General features: G+C 35.4%; 1 protein-coding gene across 2 annotated transcripts in view; it reads left to right on the top strand.

The window, feature by feature from the left end:
* LOC140331363 (collagen alpha-4(VI) chain-like) overlaps positions 1–23566 on the top strand; it is a 104739-nt gene that overhangs the window by 78295 nt on the left and 2878 nt on the right. Inside the window, exons 30-41 of one of the 2 annotated variants that reach the window (XM_072412333.1) lie at positions 422–484; positions 2249–2311; positions 2393–2428; positions 3833–3869; positions 3964–3975; positions 4067–4560; positions 9033–9123; positions 10594–11265; positions 12142–12223; positions 14256–14404; positions 18988–19164; positions 20754–20792. In XM_072412333.1, the coding sequence (XP_072268434.1) occupies positions 422–484; positions 2249–2311; positions 2393–2428; positions 3833–3869; positions 3964–3975; positions 4067–4560; positions 9033–9123; positions 10594–11265; positions 12142–12223; positions 14256–14404; positions 18988–19164; positions 20754–20792 (1915 nt within the window). The remainder of the gene's footprint in view (positions 1–421; positions 485–2248; positions 2312–2392; positions 2429–3832; positions 3870–3963; positions 3976–4066; positions 4561–9032; positions 9124–10593; positions 11266–12141; positions 12224–14255; positions 14405–18987; positions 19165–20753; positions 20793–23566) is intronic. The other variant, XM_072412334.1, reaches the window with a different exon arrangement.

Genomic DNA, 23566 nt, shown 5'->3' with positions numbered 1-23566 from the left:
CCGATGGATTACGCGGGACGCCGGCGGATCAGGTAAGGCTGTATTTACTATTACTTCCCATAGGTTTACCTACCCCAAGTGTGACTCGGGGTTACCGCTTTTAGCAACTTTTTTCTAACCCAAGTCACACTCGGGGTTACCGCTTGGGAGGTTAAATAACCTGATAGGTGTAGGTTCTGTCCTTTGCTCATTTGGGTTCACTAAAAACCTTACCTCGGTTCCTAGTTGTTCTTTTAAATATAGACTTAAAAATGAACAAACAGAATGCATATTTGTATAAATGCTTTCCTATAATAAATAGTCCAATTTATAATTTATGAGAAATTAGAGATATAATTTACTGAGACCAATGTCTGGCAAAAGTCTGATAAAATTCAATGTATTATTAGTAACACCTTTTTCTTGTGTTCTTTTTTAAAAGGGAGATGATGGCGATCCTGGCAGTCCTGGAAATCGTGGTCCTAAAGGAGGCAGGGGTAGAAGGGTGAGAATCTTGCTTTTAAGAATAGTTTTGCCTGCTGGAATAATAACAAAGTATATGCAGGTCTATTTTAAGCTGAGGTTAACCTTGCCAAAATTTTAATTTTTCTATGTAATATATGGCATAGTTTTTTTCTGTAGAAGTGGAATGTAGAAAGTTCATTATCAGCACTTCAGGGATGAGTATTTGATGTATAAATTGTTGGACATTAATATTTCAAAATTTGCCATCAATTTAACACTATATCTATAATTGTTAAAAAGTATGTTGGTAAGTGCAAACAGTTTTGAACTAAATTCAGCAGTGGCAAACATTAAGTTATTCTAAGCAGTGAACACAAACTGTTCAAAAAGCTGAACTCAAGGATGAAGGTCTTTTATTCACCCAGATGTACCCCTTTACAGCCTGTTTATCCTTTCATTTAGTTTAAAATATAAAGCAAAAACAAACATCAGTGGTCAAGTCCAATATTCATAAAGCCATGGGTTTAAGGCTGTGCATAAATATTTTGAAGGTTGGAAAATATGTGCCTTGCTGAAAAATTCATATTATGGTGATGTAATATCTGTAATTCTTTATTTTAACAAATGTTATAGTTAACACTCAACATTTCTCCCGTCCAGTATATACACCCATGGTCATACAGTTAGCAGTATGTAAGATGAGCCCAGCATGTACAGAACAAGAGACATACTGAGTATTAATAAAAATGTGTAAAAAAAAACATATAATAGAAAAGCCGACAAATTATGAATTACTTTCAGCAAAGCTAAAAGCTCAGCTAACAATTACACCAAAAGAGATAATGTTTTTAAAATCAGAATGAGATGTCTAACAAATAGGGCACAAGTTTAAACCTAGAGCAAAGTGTTCCTGAATGCAGTTCACTCTTGGTAACGAGCAGACATGATGCTAAGACTAGATGAAAGAAAGAAAAATATATATCTAGAAGTGGGCCATGAACAACACAGAATAGTGGGAGAGGACTTGATGCTTAAGTCCATAGGACAAGAAATAAAATGGACTGAAGATACTTGCTGCAGCTTTTAGTTTTACTTGTGGGGAAGTGTGCATGAAAAGAGGACTAATTATTTATATAACAGGAAAGGATCCTCTATAAGTGTAGAAATAGAAAGCCTGGATTTTTTTCAAAAGTAGCAAATCTAATCTTTAGTGGTAGGGCTGAGCAAATCGGGCAAATGTATTTTTGTGAAATTGCTGCAAAAATACATATTGGTATTTTTTGGTGATCCATGATCCGAGTTTGCTGGATCAGCCAGGTTCTCCTATGAAAGTCTATCGTCTGCGGTTTTGGTGAGCTTTTATAAATATGGGAAATTATTGCTTCAATCTACTAAAAAGATAAGTAACAAACTTTTAAAGTTAATTTTAAAGTGAAAAAGGTATGTATTTTTACATCTTACAGATAAGCTACAGATACATGCTTTTTCAAAACTATTTAATTGTTCCATTTTAGTATGTACTGTGTCTAGGGGTTTTAAAGTTACCTTTAAATTCAACACATTAGATTTATGAAAAATATCTTTACTGTTGCAAAATCTCTACTGATACCAAAACCCCTATAGGTGGCATTTAAGGTGTGATTCCCACCACTGTGACATACAGTAAATTGTACTTATCCTGAATGTGCTTCACCTAGAGCTACATTGTCTATACTCCAGATCTACAGAGAGCACCTAGGCATATTATACAGGGTGTGTGCAGGGACCATATAATATTAATAATAATAATACACTTAAATTGCAGGGTGATTCTGGTAGACCAGGAGAAAGAGGTGTTCCAGGAGAGAGGGGACCCTCTGGACCTAGGGTAAGAACAAAATTCAAAGCAAAACTTTATTATTTTTTTAACAAAAATGTCCAAATTATATCTTTATTTACTTTTTTTAAGGGTCCCAAAGGGCCACCAGGACCATTTTCCTTCACGGTGAGCAATCTACATCCTATTATTTGTATTGCATTTTATGTGCCAAATGCTTCAGGTGAAATAGCTTTAGGTAATTAAATGTGAAATCTATTTTAAGTTTAGGTCAGAAGTACAAAAGAGACTTGAATGGCCACATAAGACTATAGTATTAGATGTAATGATTCTGTAAAGTATTAATATGATCAAATATTTTAACAGTGGTATTAGCTTTTACCTGTAAAACTCAAAAATAAATATAAATAGAAACTCAGGTGTCGATAACAGGCATTGTGTTTTTTCAGTTAGTTGTCTGCTTCAGGCTCTATAAAGTGGATAATTGTGAATAAATTTAGCCAGTTGACTCTTTCTTATTGTGGCACACTCATAAGTGTGGTCTGTGAAAGTAGTGGGAACAGCCCCCACCATAATGGCGGCACCCAGAATTCACAGTAACATCCACAAGAATGTCAGTGCAAGCTTGTTTTTATTTTGTAAGCTGGAATAGTAAAGTAGTTAGTACTTGGGACAGAAATAAGTTGGGTCAGACACAACAATGAACAGTGCTCATACTACATACATTTTACAACCTAATACAGTTAAACAAGAAATTGCTCAAGAGAAAAACAGTAACCAGTAGTCTATTAATAGCATAATTCTGCTAGACACGTTTTTCTTGTCCTCTAAACACCTGATAGGCAGGCAATAGCTGAAAACTACGCCTAAAGTCAGCAGCTTTTTGGAATACCAGTTCGCGTGGGACACAAACTATGTCAGCATTTTTCATCCTTTTTAAAATGGGGAACCCTATGTAATGCCTTTTGTGTCTGCAGGGAACCTCTTGTATAATCACTTTATCCACAGCTCTCATTACATTAGTGTGGTGGTCAGTAAAAAAATATGTGCCACATTGCTGACCAATAAGTGGAACCCCCAAATTACATATAACCAAAATGATCATTGGTACCAGGTAAACTGATCTTAGAGTCACAAATTGTTATTTGAGCAGACCCTTGGGTTTCAGTAAATCCTGGTTGAAAATCACTGATCTAAATGCTGTAGAATTACTCAGCCACTTTCCATTCTATAAAGGTCCCACAGCCCAGCAAAGGAATATAGGGTTCACCACACTTGCTATTTGTAGCTAATAGTATTATGGTAAACTCATAATTTAGCCTTGTAGCCTCAGCTCGATACCAAGGCATTTGCGTTTGAATCCATAACAATCTGCATCCAGCCAAAACATTTTTATAAAACTGGGACCTGTAGTACACAAACAACACTTTTAATTGAATAACTAATGATTTTTAAGATAGAGAGAAGTAGACTAATATTAAAAAATTATATAAAAATATATAATTGTGAATCGCTGAAATCAAATAAACAATAAAACTTAATAATCATTTTTTACATTATAATGATTTTCAGACCTGCGAGCTTGTGAATTTTACAAAAGAGAATTGCCGTAAGTAAATTCACCTTCTGTTGTTTTTAAATGAATATTTTTATATTGATTAGTTTAATCTAATAATGAAAATATTTTTTTTTCTTTTTTACAGCTTGCGTCTCAGGTAAATCTATGAACCTATTACATTATTATACATTGCTAACTAGTTATGTGTCATTGAAAATAGACCTTTAATTTTTTTTTTTCATCTTAAGGTTCTTCTCAATGCCCAGTGTATCCAACTGAAGTAGTGTTTGCTCTTGATTCCTCTCAAGATGTTTCACCTGCTGCCTTTCAAAGAATGAAGGACATAATTGTCTCTCTTGTAGAAAAATTGGAAATCAGTGCAAGTAATTGCCCCAAAGGGGCTCGTGTTGCAGTGGTCACCTACAACAACAATGTTAAACACCTTATTCGTTTCTCTGACTTCAAGAAGAAAAGTTTGCTTTTGGATGAAATCCGTAAGATTGTACTTCAACGAACCACAGCTCAGAGAAACATTGGAGAAGCTATGAGATATATTGGTAGAAATATCTTCAAGCGTGTTAGACATGGCATTCTCATGAGGAAAGTTGCTGTTTTCTTTGCTAATGGAAAATCACAAAATTCTGATTCAATAAACACTGCTGTTTTGGAGCTTAGTGCTCTCAACATAGTTCCTGCAGTTATTGCCTTTGATGGGGTACCTAATGTCAAGACAGCCTTTGCGGTGAGTTAACGATTTTTAATTATTCCTAAAACTGTTGTAAGTTATTTGTCCATTTCATTCAGAAGAAATTTCACTAGGTTGCCAAAAATTTAGTAATTATGAGTATTATTAATTCAGGAGCAGGTGACAACTAACCTAAAAGTCTCCATTTTTTTGTTTGAGACCTGCTTTACCAAGGTTGACCTTAAGTTTAATTGTTATTGAGACATAATCCTGCCCCTGCACAAAGCATTGGTCAGACCTCATCTCGAATATGCAGTCCAGATTTGGGCACCAGTTCACAAAAAGTATATTGTGGAAATGGAGAGAGTGCAGGGAAGGGCAACTAAACTAAAAAAAGGAATGAAGGAGATTGGCTATGTAAAGAGATGAGCTCAACTGAATCTATTCTCCCTTGAGAGGAGATGTTTAAGGGGAATATGATCACCCTTCACAGTTATTCAACATAAGGTCATTGCAAAGGCAAAGGGGCGCTCTTTGCATCTGAAGGAAAAGAAATTTAATCTCTGGATGAGGAAGGGATTCTTTGTAGTAAAGTTTGTGAAAATGTGGAATAGGGTCCCTTTGGGAAGTAATTTCAACAAGTTCTATAGATTGCATAAGGAAAAGGCTTGATGCTTTTCTAGAAGCAAAGAATATAACTGGGTATTGAAGTTTTAAAGTAAAGACAACAGAGACTGTTGATCCAGGTAACATTCTCACGAGATCAGGAAGGAATTGTTTTTCCCTGTTGGAGCAAATTGTACCAGGGTTTTTTTTCCTTCCTCTGGATCAACTATATCTATTTTTTCTTTACATTTTTTATCTGAGATATGTACTCTAGTGGTTGAACTTGATAGACCTATTTATTTTTTTTAACCTAACTAACTATGTAACTATATATGTGGAAAAGTCATATTTTACAGTAGGGATAAATGGCAGAATTTTGACCAGATTAAAATCAATCTGAAATATGTTTCCCAATGTAGGAAGTTAAAAGTCACAGTAAAATGTAGACTTCCTGTAGTGACTTTAGTGACTTTTTTTGCTCAATTTTTCAGTTAATTGCGAAGTCCCTGAGCAAAAAAAATGTAAAAGACATAGAATTTATTTGTGATTCAAAGTTAAATTGTAGTCGAGAAAACATGTTTTACAGCCAATCTCTGACTTTCAGTTCATTCCACAGTCTTAAACATTGTATTGTTACTAAATTTGCTGAGGAGGTCGGGGATCCTGTGGAACATGCTCCAAAAGAAAAATAACTAATTTTTTCCAAGACCTAAAGTTAAGGTATAGATGATAAATAGTAAAACATTTTAGTTTTTTTAAGGTATTAGGAAAATTGTACTTCGTCATTAATTTAGCAATTTAGCCTCTCAATTCACATCTTCAATCAATGATTGGTTTTTGTCCCAACTGAATTGGCAATAATACCTTAAATTTGACATGTTAATTCATTAGCAAATTTTGATTTTGAAAAACTTAATGCATTGTATAATATCCAGACACTTTTGACTGTAGCTGAGGGAAATATTCATAACAAGTTAACACACAAATCATTGAAATAACATTGTTGAAAAATACTTAAAAGCTATATGTCCTAAAGCTGTTAAAGGGCCATTATAAGTAAAAACAAATTTAAATGAAGATTTAAATGAAATTTAAATGTTAGCCCTATTTAACTTTTGCTTTCCTTATGTATTATTCTTATCTAACTAACTTATTTAATTAATCTATTAAATTAACTAATTAACTAACATTAGTCAAAACTGGAAAAAATGCAGTTTTCTATAGTTTCCAAAAAATCAATGTATGCATTACATGATTATCCTAAATAATGACAAAGCTATAGCCAAATAAAGAGCCCACAGTAATGTAACAATAGGCATAGCTCATAAGGAGTATAAATTAACAAGACTTAAAATACTAAAGCAACTCTTCTCAAAAGCAAACTACATTTATTAAATCTTGTAAATAATTTTACAGCATATCCAAATTAGCCAAAATATTTCAAAAATAAAAAAAGTATATTATTATTATCATCTTGCATTTTTATATAGCGCCAACATATTACTTCACATATTGCTACAGAGTCTATAGTCATGTCACTAACTGTCCAAAGGGCTCACAATCTTAAGTCCCTGCCATAGTCATATGTCATTAGAGCAATCTAAGGTCAGTTTTGGGGGGAAGCCAATTAACCAAACTTGCATTTTTTTGGGATGTGGGAGGAAATCTAAGTACCCTAGCGCTGCTAGGCGAAATTGCTAGCTACAATCAGGCTTTTTAGACAAAACCATTGCTAGATTATCAGTATAAGAAACATTCTTAGATACTGTAGCATAGCTTATTTATAACTAAATATTGTGTTTTGCTTAAGTTTCTCATTTAGGCATTTTTTATATAAGACAATCTTTTTCATCTGTTTTAAACTAAAATATCCACAGTCTGGTAACTGGCAAAAGATGAAGGTTTTAGTTTCTGGATAATATCTTTTACAGCTTTGAAATGGCTTACAAAGAATATATGTAACTTCTCCACACTCCATATTTAGTACCCCTACCTTTATTCCACAGTTGTTGTACCAAGTTATCATTTAAAATTTATCAAAAGCAAAATGTAAAACCCATAATGCTAACAAAACAATGAAATAAAAAATTGACCTAAACCTTAAAATAATGCATATACATTGAAGTGCATCATTGTATAATTCAAAAATCATTGTATAAAACAAAACAAAAAACATGTGTTTCAATAAACATAAGAAAAGTTCACCAGCAGTTCATAAATCAAGTTCTGTGCATGAATCTTGAGTCCCCAATGCTTTGACGATTCAGCTTTTGCAATGTAAATAGGTTTTTAGAAGGTTAAGCCGAGTACACACGTGCAATTCTTGTCATTGGAAAGGATCGTGAAAGATCCTCACGATAAGAACCTCACGATGCATGAACAAGTGCTTTACATACAGTACTGTTCTGCTCTATGAAGAGGGGAGGGGGAGAGCGACGGAGCGACACCCTGCTGTGTGCTCTCCCCCTTCCCTTGCATTAGGATGGCCTGTCGTTCATCGTCCGTGGTTCCGCCAGGACAGCTTCACGGTCAATGAACGACACGGGCTGTACACCTGCCAGATTTGCGCCGATTATCGGGCAAGAAAAATTTGACGTGTGTACGTAGCTTTAGTTTACAAAGCTTACAAAGGCATAAAAGCAGAGTTTGAACCCTATCTTCTGTCCAGCACAGTTGCATAGGCTCATCCCTTATTCTAAGATTGTTTACCCTGATTTTACTGCACATTTTAGGCTTGTCACAGTGTACATTGAAGTATGTGGCAAGTCAGAGAGAGACCATCCTTTTTTTATCATCATCCAGCCCTCCCCCAACCCCAGCCTTACTGTCTCCAACCTGCCCCCTTTAATATATTGATGTTAGTTCATTAAATCCAGGAGGTTCAGCATCACATGTGGACATTACCTAGAACTGTCTTCATGGAGCTATGCCTAGGAATGCCTGCTCTTCCAGATTGATATCAGCCCAATAATGAAGTGAATATTGGCATAGGTCCTCCCAGGAGCCTACCACATGTGAGAAGAGTAAAGAAGTACAAAGACAGGGTTATATAATGTTTTCGTTAAGCTATGTTAGGGCCTAATGAGTGCTTTAAAAGGTCTGAAATAAAGTATGTAATGTAAATGGAAAGATTGTATTATTTATAATGCAGATTTCTTAAATCAGAAAACCAGGGTTTTTTGTTGTCTTTTCTCACTTTCCTTTATGTTAATTGAAAAAAGTAATGACATTAAAATTCTGATCACAAGGACCATATTGTATTGGATGATGTGTTAAACTGCTACACCTACAAGCAGAAATGTGATGCTCACCCTATTACCTGTAACCATTGTACAAGGCCATTCATGATTGGTCCAAGTAGTTGTCCTGCACTTTTGGTGCTGCCTAATGAGTTCTGCCAAAACCATAGGCAGCACATATATTTTTTTTTGTCAATGTTTGCCTGTTTGCTCAGCAGGAGAGAGAGACAGAGAATAAGAAAAGGGGGTGAAGAGAGACACTGGGTCTAATTTATTAAAGCTCTTCAAGGCTGGAGAGGATACATTTTCATCAGTAAACCCCAGTGATCCAGCAAACCTGGAATTGATTTCTTAAAAGTCATTTGCTATTTGTTAGCAAATCTTTGCAACCCTGGACCAAATCCATTCCAGGTTTGCTGGTTTACTGATAAAAGTTTATCTTCTTCAGCCTTGGAGGACCTTAATAACTCAGGGCCACTCAGCCTCATTAAGCTTACATATAAAAAAGGCCTACGAATAGCTGAAACTAAATGTTGAAACAACAAGAAAGTCAGTAAAATCCCCACAAACATAGGATCATACATACTCCATATGTCCCTGTCACATAATCCAGGAAACTACAGCAGTACAGCAAACCACCTATCCACAGTTCTAACTAAAAATGTCACCACTGTTGTTAATTAGGCGGATGAAAGCAGAAGATTCCAGCTGTTTGTGTGGAAGAGACCACAAGACCAGAGACTGGAAGTCATTTCTCATTGCACTCTTTGTTATGGTAAGATCTTAAGTCAAAAACCTTTACATCTTCTTACTTATTACTGCAAAAAGATAATATTTTACCTATGTTTTCATAATTGAATATAAAGAAATATTATGACATTAGCCATTAACATCATTTATTAGTAGTGAGAGCAATTTGAACTGACTGCAGGTATAAAGTGTTCTAGTAAGCTTGTGATTCAACAAAAAAGAAATAGCTTTGTTTGATTGGATTCTAATGACAATATGAATATCGATGTAGGTACTACATAGTTGCATAGTTAGTCATATTGAAAAAAAGCCAATAAAACCCAATAAAATGAAAAACCTGCATACTCAGAAATCTAAACCTGAAACTGATCCAGAGGAAGGCACAAAACCCATTGTTTTTCAGTTTTCAGAAGTGAAAAGAATATGATCATAAAAGATCACTGGATACTCCCTAGACCATCAACATACATTTTATTATGAGAATTTATGGCCAGTTATGTATATTTTAAATCATAGACCATGTTCAGCACATTTTTTTATATAATCTACTGAGGTGGCAAGAACATGATCTTCATGAAGATCGTGCCCTTTTTCACAGCTAAGCCTGTAGAGGTAAAACTTTACCTCCATATGGAAAGAGTGCCTCCTTGTCTTCTGAAATACATTTGAAGTAAACAACTTTGCACCAAATTTACTATATAGACCATCTATGTATTTATAGAGCATAATCGCATTCCCTCTATATCACCTCTTCTAAAGAGAATAAATACACTTCTCCTAATATTTCTTAATAGCTGAGGTCTTCCATGCCTGTTATTATTGTAGTTGCCTTTTCCACAACACAGGTTTACATTAGAAATACCATACAAATGTAGTGCAGGCTTACTATTGCCACATTGGATTGGAGGAAATTAAATGTTATGGTTGAAACATTTTTTTAATGAAGGGTTAGAATCTCTCCTTGGTTTTAAATGTTGTATGCTTGTTGGGTAGGTTTTAGCTCACTTTTTGTTCTGTCTGACCATAGTAGCCTGAAAATATTCAGAACTTTCCTTAATAGAAGGCATTATTAAAGCTCTCCAAGACTGTAGAAGATAGGCTGTCATGAATGATCCAGCAAACCTGGAATGCATCTGGTCCAGAATTGAAAACATTTGAAATCCATTCGAGAATCTATATTCTACATTCTACAATCTTTAATAAATCAGCCCCAGGTCAGACAGGCCCAGTCAGAAAGTGAGGAAAATGTTTTTTAATCAAGGAACAAACAGCAATATCTAAAGAGGTTTTGGGTTGATACATGATCTATACACCTCTATGTAAAGAGGAATTAAAAAATCCCCTACATGTCCTCTTCTTCTATTCCCTTAATATTCTAGATTTGAGATTTTGTAAAGATTAACAAACAATGAAATTTTCTTCCTTATTTTTTCAAATTGCAGTTAAACATGGATTTAATGCAGTTGTACAGATCAGATATTTTTATTTCTTTTAGATAAATGTATACCTGACGAAGAATGTGAGCTGGATCCCATACCTCCAACCCAAATTGACATGGACATTGTCTTTATACTGGACAGTTCTCGGAGCGTCAGACGTGATGTCTTTTTACAAGCTAAAGATTTTGTTAGCTCGATGCTTGATCATATTGCTGTATCATCTCAGCCAAGAGCACGTAACACTGGAGCGAGAGTAGCTCTGGTACAACAAGCCAGTCCTAGCTTTTTGCCTAATCAAAATGTAAGTCCTGTCAAAACAGAGTTTGACCTTGTTAGTTACAATGACAGGAATCAAATGAAACGGCATATTAGGGAGGCTGTGACACAACTGGAAGGTCCATCTTCACTGGGCTACTCTCTTCAGTGGACCATAGAAAATATTTTCAAAAAGGCTCCCAATGCAAGAACACACAAAGTAATTTTTACAATCCTTGGGAGTAAAACAAGTTCCTGGGACAGAGAAAAATTGAAGGAAATATCCAAAAGAGCCAAATGTGATAAATTTACACTATTTGTCCTAGCTTTTGGGAAGGAGATAAACCATATTGAACTGAATGAACTTTCTAGTCTCCCCCATGAGCAGCATTCCCTACACCTGCTTACAGCTGAAAAACCTGAACTGACCTATGCTGAAACCTTCACCCAAGCATTCATTAATCTTCTTAATCGTAAGTAATAATGTACTTTATAATGTGATGTATCGACCTATAGGTGTATAGAAACTATTGAAAGAAACTATTGTGTTCAAAGCAGGGAATTTGATTTATACCCCCCTCACCCCTAAATAAGCAAATACATATACCTTTTTTTTGCCACCCAACTCCCTTTGGTCATGGAAAAACCCAGTACTTCCAGGTATAGGCAATTCACACCATGCCTAACTGGGTAATTCAGCACTTTCACATGTTGAGTCTAAAACCCTTTTTAAGCTATAGTTTCAGGTACTCGTGGCTTACAAAATTATGTCCTGTGCTCTCATAAAATGCTTCATAAAATGATGGTGGATGAGCACAAGTAAAGGTTACTATGTAGGGGTAATTTAAATGAACTTATTGCATTGTATTTTTTGTTACCTTTAAATTGAAAGAACACTTAGTGAAAAGATGTTCTTTTTGGAAGATTTCCTTTGCTGTCTTACTGGGAAGTATTAAAATATGTTTAAATTGTGTTTGTTTTTAATCAAAGCTAGGCAAGCATAGCCAGTAATCTGTCATAAGTAAAACTGCCATTTTTAATACATCCTCCTGAGGTTTCTATGAGTTTACATAAGGCCTACAAAGCATTAGTATAAACATATGTTGCTATTTTTAACTAAGATTGCAATAAAGATTGCTCCTTTGTTCATGTGGAAATATTGATATTCCTCATATAACTATAGACCTGAGGAGGTCAAGTTGCCACACACTTTGTCAGCAGTGATCACAAATTGGTGGTCAAGCTGGTTTATTTTATGTGATTTAATATTTTTTTTTTTAGTTTGTTTCAACTCCACTTCTACACTACTAGCAATTTATATCTAATGACTTAGTTTATCTTTTCTTCAGATGAAATTAACCGTTATCCAGGATCAGCCTTTCAAGCAGAATGTGAAGGACGTGGAGATTCACTGATCTCTATTACGGAAAGGTGAGCTGAGGTGCTATACACCTTTTTCATATAATATATATATACAGGATTTATATAGCGCCAACATATTACGCAGCGCTGTACATTAAATAGGGATTGCAAATGACAGACTAATACAGACAGTGATACAGGAGGCGAGGACCCTGCCCCGAAGAGCTTACAATCTAGTAATATATATATATTATAGTATATAGTAGTAGTAATATATATATAAATAATCAGGTTTTACAATATTACAAAACATTAGGTCATTTGAGTGATTATCTACATTTCATTAAACAACAAAATTGTTTGTTCAGAAAGATTTTACATAAGATTATCTGACTTTATATTGTGGGCCTGGGTGATGCTGTAAATATATGCATATTACTTTTAGAAAGCATTTGAAATGGTTTCAACATAATAATTTTAATAAAAAGTTTACAAGTTAGACTTCAGTTTTTTATTGAATGCTCAGATAGCTAAAGAAGAGATATCAGAATTTGGATGTACAGTAAATGAGACCCATTCAAAACCAAGACATCTAATAGTGGTGTACCACAAGGCTCAATACTAGCTCTTTTAGTAGAAGAGTGAATCATGTGATGCCAGATTTAGAGGGTATTTGGCATCATCTACCACATGGCAAAGGGATTACAGGACCTGGATAAGGCTGTCAATATGTGTTGCACTGTTGATTTGCATCTCTTTATTTGGTATAGAACTGGTATAGGCCAGGCACTCTGAGCCAGAAATTGAGAATGGCTCTGAACTTCTGTCTTTGAAACAGGAGAAAGTTGGAGCCTAGGGGCAGTTGGCTCAGATGGACAGGCTGTTTGCATGCTGTATGCTGGGATAGCTCAAGGAGGTCTCCCAAAGTTTAGTTCTGTTGGACCAGTAGCTCTGAAGAGTGTCAAAGAGAAAGGAGCTAGGAGGCTAAATTTGTGTTATTTTATAATGTTATTTGATTTTTCTGGTCCCCTGCGAGGGAAAATATTAAATGTTTATGTTCATGGATGTTTTTGTGAATGGAATAAATAAAAGTAAACAGAGTACCTTGAAATTCAAACTGCAGTCTAAAATACCTCTCTGCAGTGAGTGCATTTGAAGGTAATCTCTCACGATGATTTGTGAAATATAACAGTTTGTTGTGCAAAGTATACTGTTTATATTTCTGCTGCTTTGCTCACCTGGGACAAAGAAGAAACGTAGTTTTTTTCTAAACGTGTTGTACAATCCCTTTTTATTTGGAGACTTATTGTTGTTTTGCTACAAAATTGAGGCATGCTGGTAGTAAAGAGGGTAATTGTAGGCTACAAGTTTTTAAATACTAGTGCTCAATCCTCTTTAAGGTGGCTGTGAAATCTAATACCTCAAAGTATCAGACTCCCTCTGACTCCATAAAAAAAGATTTTATAGTAGGTTCTTGCAAACATCTTATTTTGTATGTACCACTGAAATACATTAGCAGTTTCACTGTGGTCAGCTTTTGCTGTTTGATTTGTGTTCAAATTATTTATATTAGTCACATCAAGAGCAAAGAAACTTTGCATTGCAGATCCTTTATGAATGTTTAGAGGTTTATCATCCACAGAATGCAACATCACATTTATCCAATATCATTGAGGTCAAATCACATCTGCATAAATTATTAAGGTTTTTCACAATAATACACTATGTGCTACATATCCAACTGTTTGCATAAAGTAATAAAAAAATAATGAATGTAGCTCACAATCTGTAGGCAATAATGTAGTTGGACCTGAAAATGTTTTAATTACTCTTTGTAATGGAAACAGCTGTCAATGGTAAATTCAAGTGAAAAAGAAGTTACCACAGGGCCCTATCAGGCTCAAGAATACCTTCACATATTTCCTCCAGATAGAAGGAACTTTTACTGAGAAGTGTGGGAGTCTAAAATAAACACTTTTTCCCATAATACCAAGAGAATAGGGGGACATTTTGGCATTTCAAGTACTTTATTATTATCTTTATTAAACAAGAACAATAATTATATTCTAAAAAATTATCTTTAAATGGAATATCCCCCTAGTGAGTATTACACTGAAATTGAACCCACAGAGCAAACTGGGGAGTTTGCAGAAAGAGAAGTGGAAGAATACTATTATGAGGAAGAAAGAGAAACTACAGAAGAGACTGTGAGCCCAACGGGTCTGACTGAGACAGAGGTTATAACCACTGGTATGTATGAGCATGCATATAAAAATATGTCTTAGTAATACAGTTCCAGTGAATTTCATCTCCATTTCATCTCCATTTATATCCCTAATATTCCAAGTAATTTTTTTTTACAGAAAAAAACATCTGCAGACCATTTTTTTGTTATACACAGCTGGATTTGGGGTAAAAAAATTGCAGCTGCAGTTAAAATAAACCAAACTGGTTTGTGCTGTAATGCTCCATTCTGCACTAGAAAAGAGATGGGTTGTGATGCACAACTGTTTCATTTTGCTTTGTTTAATTTTTTTAGTTCAGTACATATGATGTAAATATTTCCTGATAAAATGGTTAACAGAAAATAAATTAAACAGTACACAGTGGGTATAGAAAATATATTCACATTTTTTGCTTTGAAGCTTGAGTCTGTTGGAATACTTCTCTACTGACTTTGAACATTTTTTAGAGTATTTTTCCACTCTTTACAAACTGTTCAAGCACAGTTCATAAAATCATAAGTGCCTAAACAACCCTGATTCATTTTGTTATATCTGTGGCAGTTTCACCATTTCCAGTCAAAGGGCGAACATCAGCACATTTGTAGAGCAAGCCTATTTGGCATATTTTAAAGTTAAACTTGGTGATCAAGATAAGTCTTGGGCCCCTCATATACCTCATTTGGTATACTTATGGTTTGGCAAGAGCCAGGAGATCATTTCAGTGACTGTTACTTTTGTATAGTGAAAACTTCAGGATATAACAAGAAAAATAAATGTAACATAGAGTATCCTAGTCTACCATCGGCTTTACGCCCAGTGGCTCATTCAGATGAAATCTCAGTGTCGGTTTTCGTTACACTACTCTTGAAGAACATGATTATGGTGATGAACTAGGTAACAGCATGAGTTGAGTGATTTGGGACTATCGAAGAAGGCTTCAGAACTCCTAGCATCAAGACTGCGTGAGAAAAATTTACTTGAAAAAGGAACTAATGTTTTGTACTTTCGCACCAGAAAAATTGCATTTCTGCAGTACTTTAAAGCTATAAGTGGCTTTGTGTATTGCCAAAACATACCTGGTTTAATGAAGGAATTGGGAATTCCAATCTATAACTCAACTGAATGGCGATATATTTGCAATTATTGGCAATTAGCAATATATTTGGGTCAGTCCCAATTGGCCATTCAGTTTCTCTTTGAGAAGAATATGCAGACATAAAAAGAGTCATTCAGTTGTTGCAATATCACCAACACAATTGGGTCATCTGTGTTGACCTTAAAATGGTATGCTTCCTTCTTGGTCAGCAACGCGGATACACCAAGTATCCCTGTTATCTGTGCATGTGGGACAGCAGAGCTCATTAGAGGCATTGGGTGGAAAGGAGTTGGCCCCCAAGATCTGCCCCATAACCTGGTTATCCAAACATTCTACATGAGCCACTTGTTGATAGAAAGAATATTATATTCCCGCATCTGCACATGAAACTGGGTCTGATGAAGCAGTTCGTTAAAGCTTTGCCAACTGAAGGAGACTGTTTTAAGTACCTCATTTTGGCATTTCCTACCCTGTCATTTGAAAAAAAAAAGGCCGGGGTGTTTGATGGTCCACAGATGAACATTTCATCAGGCCAATGTCAGCAGACGAAAAAAGAATGCTTGGTTATCATTCAAATCCATTGTCAAGGACTTTCTTCGAAACACACAAGCAAATAATTACACAGAAATTGTCCAGAAACTCTTGGAGAGCTACAAAATGTTTGGTTGCAATATAAGCATCAAGGTGCATTTTCTGCATAGCCATCTTTCTAATTTCCTGAAAAACCTTGGTGCAGTCAGTGATGAGCAAGGGGCACGATTCCACCAAGATTTGAAGGTCATGGAAGGACGGTATCAGGGTAGATGGGATGTACATTTTATGGCTGACTATTGTTGGAACATCCAGCGGGATTGTCCTAACACTGAACACTCCAGGAAAAGCTATAAGCATAAATTTTAACCTTAACCGCTTACTCAATTAATTTTCAAATGTTTTACTGTGAAAAAAAAATGTTATAGATGAACAATAAATCCTTTGTATGAACAAAAGAAATTTAAACAAACAGTACATTCAAATTAATATTTCATTATTTTTTTTCATTGTATGTTAATTTGTATGTTTTTTGACAAAAATGGAGGGTACCCTGTATTGTAAAAACTGATTTTGATAGCAAAAAAATGGAACTCCTTTCTGGATTCACCATTCAAAAATTAGTAAAAAGCAAGTGTAAGATCTAACTCAACATAAAATGCGTGCCCAGTGTAAAAGAATGCACGCCAATACAGAACCCATTACCAACATTCCAGGTTGGCCCCATGGGCCTTCACTGTTATATAAAACCAGCAAAAGTAACAAAAAACAAAGCAAAAAGTATCTAAATATATTATCAACTATCTAAAAGAAATGTGTTTACAAGCTGATAGAGAGGTTTGTTAACCTCCTTCCTGGGAAGGTGTGTAGGACATGTAATAAAGGACGAGGAAGGAGAGCAATCCATCCATGTTCTATAATTGATACCAAACACGTCTTACGTACAGTGCTCCCAAGGATTGATAAGGCCTCTGAAAGTTTTTGATATCCATCTCCTGACTTGTCCCTGTCTCCAACCTTATTTCTAAGACCCCTTGACGATGTCTTGCCACCCAAAGTTTTTTGTTTGCTTTCAGGTAACTGTCAAGCACTAGAATGCCCCCGAATTTTAATTTTAAAAAAATTAATTTTCTGAATTAAATTTAGATTTAAAATTCTGAGGGGACCACTGGTCTAAACAACTTATTCAACATTTTGAGTCTGGGGGATTGGGGGACTGGGGGTCTGTTGAGGAAGGACTCAAAATACATTTTATGCACTGCTGACAAAACCTTACTTTTTCTCTGATGGTTAAAAGGACTAAGACTGGCTATGGGAGGTACAGCATCTTTCCATCATGTCTCCTCCTGCACCCTAAGCACAGGAAGTCCATTTTAAAACCACAGGTGAAGCTATTTACGACTAATGTGTAACACATTTCTTAAAACTTAGTGCTAATTAAATAATTACATAAGACCTTTCTGTTATCATTGCATTTTCTGTTATCATAACTTCTTATACCTCCAGTGGTGTTTGAGCTTCTATAGTAGAGTAGACCTGTACCCAATAAACACAAGTACAACATAGTCAAAAAGTGCTCAACAGTTCTCTACAATCTACTTTTATAATTCTGCACCATTTGCTACAACCACATGCTACAACTTTCATCCCCTGGGTTTTTCTTTTATAATGAGATTTATAAAAATGTAATTATCATTATTAACACTGTAACAAATACAAAATTGCAGCATTTGGATTATTCTTTACAACTTATTCTGTAGTAGAAATACAACTGCATACAAATAAAGATCTGAAAATGCACACCTCCTTCCATGGTCTGGAGCTGTAAGGATTCAACCAAGGTTTCCCCAGACTAACTGTATTAATAATATTTGTTCTGAGTATTGGGTAATTTTAGAGATATTTACTCATCTCTCATTTTGTACAAAATATTTTTTTAAGAACCATTAGCATATATATATATATATATATATATATATATATATATATATATATATACATATATATATATATATAATTTTTTCAGTCTCCCTTGTGACCTAAAGTCCCAAGTAGTTAGGTAACCAGGTTACATTTATCTACTGCAGTTAGTCAATTTAGTCAATACAGCTTAGTCATTTGTCCACTCCTGCCTGCTAACTGGACGACGAGTTAAACAAACAAGCGCAGCATCAAACTGATGGGTTTTAGCATTTCTGGGGGTCAAATCAGCAAGACACGATGTCACCCCCTCACAAGGGAAAGGTTTGTTTGTGTTTTCACATGTATGCATCTTTTAAGGCCGGCCACAATGAATAAGAAAACCTTCCCTGAATCATCCATCGGTTTTAAGGATCTTTCTTTATTTTGTGGGTTGCTTATTGGGCTGCTTTACTGAATACACCTGTTTTGGTTTGTTATCAGACAGCCTAGCCTGAACTGATTATTTTCTGCTGCAATTGAGTAACATTTTTATATCTGTTGGCACTCTTTAAGTTTTGTACACGGGTCAGATAACAGCCATCGGAGATAAGATTTTGTGCTCATTTTGGGCAAAATTCTGAAGTGTGCAGCCATGGCAGATTGATAAATGACTGATTGGAAACAACTGCTGTGCACTCCACACTCACGCATCCGCCTCCTTTCCCTTTCTATGAAATAGAACAGCGCTGTGTGTTAAACTCTTCTGTATTGGGGGTCCAGGAGGCTAATACCAAACTAAATGCACACATACACATGTTGCCTACATTGGCAAAGAAGAATAAAATGATTTAGTAAGGTATACATAGCTGAAATAATTTTTGTTGTTTGTCAGCTTTAAGGCCTTCTATATGTATCTCCAGTAAAAGCAGCGAAAGGTTGTTGTTTTATGACCAGCATATGATAAAGAAAGTTGAGGAAACATCATAGCATAACACTACATTGCTTTTATGACATTAGCTATGACTAATGTAGCCACTAACAGTAGTGAGGGGAATTCTGTTTAACCCTGCTTCTTTCAGTTGCAGAGAAGTGCCTATTGGATGTCAACCATGGCACAAGATGCAGGGACTTCCAGCGCATGTGGTACTATATAAAAGATATTGATGCATGCTCCCAATTCTGGTATGGAGGTTGTGATGGCAATGGAAACAGATTTAGCACTGAGAATGAATGTCTACAGGCTTGCTCCTCCAAACGTAAGTTTTGCTTGGCCCCCATAGATAGGGACAACAAAATCAATTCTGTGGAACCCTAACAAAGAGCATGTTGTGTATTTGTGTTTTGTGGCTTGTGTAAGGAATTTGGAACTTCTTGACGGAGAGAAACAAAATGCAATTCTTTCAATGTTTCCTAAATTTATTTTATTCCAGTGAATAAAAAATCGATGGTGGGTTTCTTTGGAAAAAAACATTAGCTAGTAAAATATTTGAGCTCTGTTAAAAATTGGAATGAAAGTTTATTGCATTAACTCCTCATCAAAAGTAAGGCAGAAGGAAAACGTTCTAAGCCAGAGTAAAACTAATCTAAGGGAAAATATATTCTATTGTGTTCTTTCCATCCAAACATTAGGTCTTTCTAAGTTCTATTTTCTGTTTAAACACAAGGTCATTCATTTGTTTTATGATTGTGGCTTTTATATGGTGTTGTTGTCTTGTAAAAACCAATAATTCTGGTGGTATGGTTTCAGCAGAATCTTGTAGTGTATTTCCCTAAACAAGCTAATCTATTATTTTGGATTGTTATGTCACGGATATAATTTGTGACAGTTTATGCAAATATTGATGGGATTCAATTTGAAGTGTACAAAGAGAGATAATACAAAGACTTGAATGATTATACAATTTAATAATAAGATAGATAGACAAAACAATGCAATACTGTAATAATAATTAATAATCATCCTTAAACCTTACAGGATATGCTGCATTTCTTTAGGATGACCTCATGTCTGGTATACATATACCAGTATATACTGATAAAGCATTATTGTTGGTGAGACATAATTGATATTAAATAAATTGTGCTAACCCAACATGGATTTATAATTGTGTGAGTCTGAAACGGTTGTGTTTGTTTTGTTTTTCTAATTGAATGTTATGTTTTATGTAGTGTCTTTGTTTTTATTTACAATAATTACATTAATGTTTAATTCTGAAACTCAGGAGGGTACAGAGGAAGTACACATGAGGGCAGTCTGTATTTATGTGGCAATTGGAATGGTTCAGTTCATTAAAATTCCCCTTTTTTACCTAATGCTGGGGGTGGGGATAATGTTCCCCTATAAGATTTGGGAAGTTTTAAAATAAAACTTTGGCTTCAGTCGCACATGCATGTGCCTAAAATAATATTCTAACATTCAATACACATGGTGTATATTCAATCACTGCCATTAAAATCACATGCACATGGTATATTATCCATCAAAAAAGTGTGCTACATGTCAGATTCACTGGTCTATTAATAGACTTCTATGATATAAACTTTTAAAACTGCACTTCCCTAAAAAGGCTAAATTCTGTAGTTAACATGGACTTCCTCCCAGGCATAACCCAGTTTGGTCTGTTACTAAAGTTCTTACATGATACTTTCTTTATATGTCGAATCCTGTTCTACATAAAGTGATGAGCTAACTGACAGTAATCTTTCTTGTTAATCAATTTTCATTTTTTTTTGGTTTCACCTTGTGGGAAACATACAAATGGATTCAGTCTGTGCTGAATTACTATGTACTTTGATGTTTTATCTGTTTAAGATTTAAGAAATAAGTTTTTTCTTGTCTAAGCAGGTCAAGGAACTAGTGAAGGATCAGAGCTCATCAGTAGAGGTATGTTTCTATGTTATCATCAGCTGGTACATTTCTTTTATTTGAAGTTTGATCTGGTAATTTTTGTGCATTATTTTTATTATTATGCAATATTTATATAGTGCCGACATATTACGCAGTATATGTCCCATAAAGGGGCTCACAATCTAATGTTCCTACCATTTGTCATATGTCCTTAACACAGGCTAAGCCAGTTTAAGGTAAGTTTGAGGGGAAGCCAATTCACCTAACTGCATATTTTTTTTTTTTTGAGAATGGTGAAGTGTAATTGTGTACACAGCATAAAAGTGATCCTCAAACAGTCTAACTCCTACTTTTTCTCATTGTTTCTCGGTCTTGTGTGACTAGCCATCAAACCGAGCTGGAAATGAATTAGACATGTCTGTCACTTGGCTTTTTCTTTTAGTTTAAAAACAGAATTTGGTAAAAGAAAAATTGCAAACAAGCATGCTGTATTGAATACAAGAAAAACAGGGGCCAGGAGATAAAATTGTTGTAACAAATAAAGCTGAAATCCAGGCAAACATCTAAATACACAAATGAAATACTTAAGCAGGAGCTATTTTACATGCAAATTGATTGTCTCTCTGTGTTTAGATTTACACAGCTCTATACACAGCAAAGAAACCTGTATGTCCTCTTTAGTAGTTTAGTAACACTTACAGGTCTCCCTCCCCCCTGCCCCAAATCTAAAACTGATTTATTGGACTTACATTTTTTTTTATGTCATAATTTTCATTACGCACATAAGCATTTGCAGCACGAAAAATAAAAATACAATCAGTACAAAGGAGAGTAAACTTTAATAAATAATTTTGTACAAAGTCGAAAAGGGTAAAAAATTCAAATAAAAGCCTTTATAAAGTGGACGTATCCCCAAAATGTTTACTCTACATAAATGGGTAGATAACCCTTTTATGTAAGGAAAAATTTCATTTTTAACCTTTAAAAAAAAAAAAAATAAAATAAAAAAAAAAAGTGAAGATTTTCCTCTTCTGTTTTTACCGCCACTGTAAAGACAGAAAGGGCTTTTTCCTTTAATTAGATAAAAAATGGTGATCTCACACATGTGCAGTGAGATTGGAACCCTTTTTTTCGCACTTAGAGCAGGGTATGTCACCCAATCTCACATATAGATACAAGATCAAGGAAGATGGTGGCGCCCGCGCCAAGACCTTAAATGGAAACTAAACTAAAAGAAGAAATTGGAAAAATTAGACTTCAATTTAATCCCGCAGATCCCTCAATGGTTCTGGTCGTTTCCACAATCCGGTCCCACATCTTCCTATGCGGGGCACTGACGTTTTCTATCTTCTCTTCTATTTTCTTCTTGTCTTACTGCTACATCACCCGTCACTGTGCAGGTGCGAGATCGGGTGATGTAGCCTCTGTTAAGGGGATAAAAAGAGAGAGATCTCCCTGCGCATGCGTGAGATCGACATCTCTTTTCCCTTGGTGGAAAAAATGCCCTTTCTGCACATGCCCGAGATCAAGCACTCAGAGCCTCCTAGGTTGCATGACGTAAGTATCCCAGGAGGCTCTGGTCTCCCATTATGGCTTGATCGCCGCGGGGATCAAGACTTAAGGGGTTGGCGTTGCACCCTTTTTTTCACTGCCTATGTAAAGTAAAAATGTTGAGTTTAGGTATGATTTAAATTTAAATGCAGCAAAGAGGTACCCTGATATCATTAAAACTCTAAATGGTGGAGGATCCTTGCCTGGCTCTAGCATTGGATAGGGTGACCCGTATTTAGAAAAATTACAAAGGAAGTAAAAAAAATACAGCATTCCAGTCAGGAACAGATGCTTTATGTCAGTGTGACACAGTCACACAAGCCAAGAAAAACCACATTAATTGGTCTAAAAAATAATTTGGCACAATTAGTTTGACAGATCATCATTTTTGCAACTTCTGATCTGCCAGAGATGTTTTCTGTTTAAAAATAAGAGCACAGTAAATACCGTTAACCGCATTAATATAACATTACTGGAAATCTTCAATTCATAGCCAATATAAGTTAAAGTGAACATTAAAGTATAGCAAATTCCAGACAGACTAAGGCTAAAGCATAATCCTGAACGTTCAGCTAGTTGGAAAATCCATCCATCCATAGCTTTAGTCCTGTTGCTCCCATAAAGGCTGAAAATGATACTGTACCAAATAATGTAGAAAAACCAGGATGCTGTTGAGGGTATTGTAAGTACAACACTCAAATGTTTTTAATTTAATAAATTGTTTAATGATATTGCATTAGGTCATTTTGCTTCCTCTCTTTTTTTTATCCCAATCCCTGAAATATAAACAACATTTATATATACCCATGTTATAAATTTGCTTCCCCTACCCTCCCACGTTTTCACTAGGGATGAGCGAGAATGCCTCTGACATTCTCCCAAACATTTCCTCAAACTTCTGATGGGTCAGCGGAATTTCTGCAAACTGATTTTGCGGACCCATCGGAAGCTCGAAGAAATCATCACAGGATGATTCCCACGGCTGCATTAATTCATGATGAGCACAGCCGCAGTACTCCTGTGTTCTTGGATAGAGAATCTCTATCCAAGAACACATACTACAGGGCTGCAAGAGCTATCAGGGGAGCGGAGCTGACAGGATGATTCCCACGGCTGCATTAATTCATGATGAGCACAGCCGCAGTACTCCTGTGTTCTTGGATAGAGAATCTCTATCCAAGAACACATACTACAGGGCTGCAAGAGCTATCAGGGGAGCGGAGCTGACAGCTCCGCTCCCCTGATTGCTCTTGCAGGTC

Source organism: Pyxicephalus adspersus, chromosome 5 (assembly GCF_032062135.1).
Source record: "Pyxicephalus adspersus chromosome 5, UCB_Pads_2.0, whole genome shotgun sequence".
Lineage (NCBI taxonomy): Eukaryota > Metazoa > Chordata > Amphibia > Anura > Pyxicephalidae > Pyxicephalus > Pyxicephalus adspersus.
This window is presented reverse-complemented; position numbering and strand designations above follow the sequence as displayed.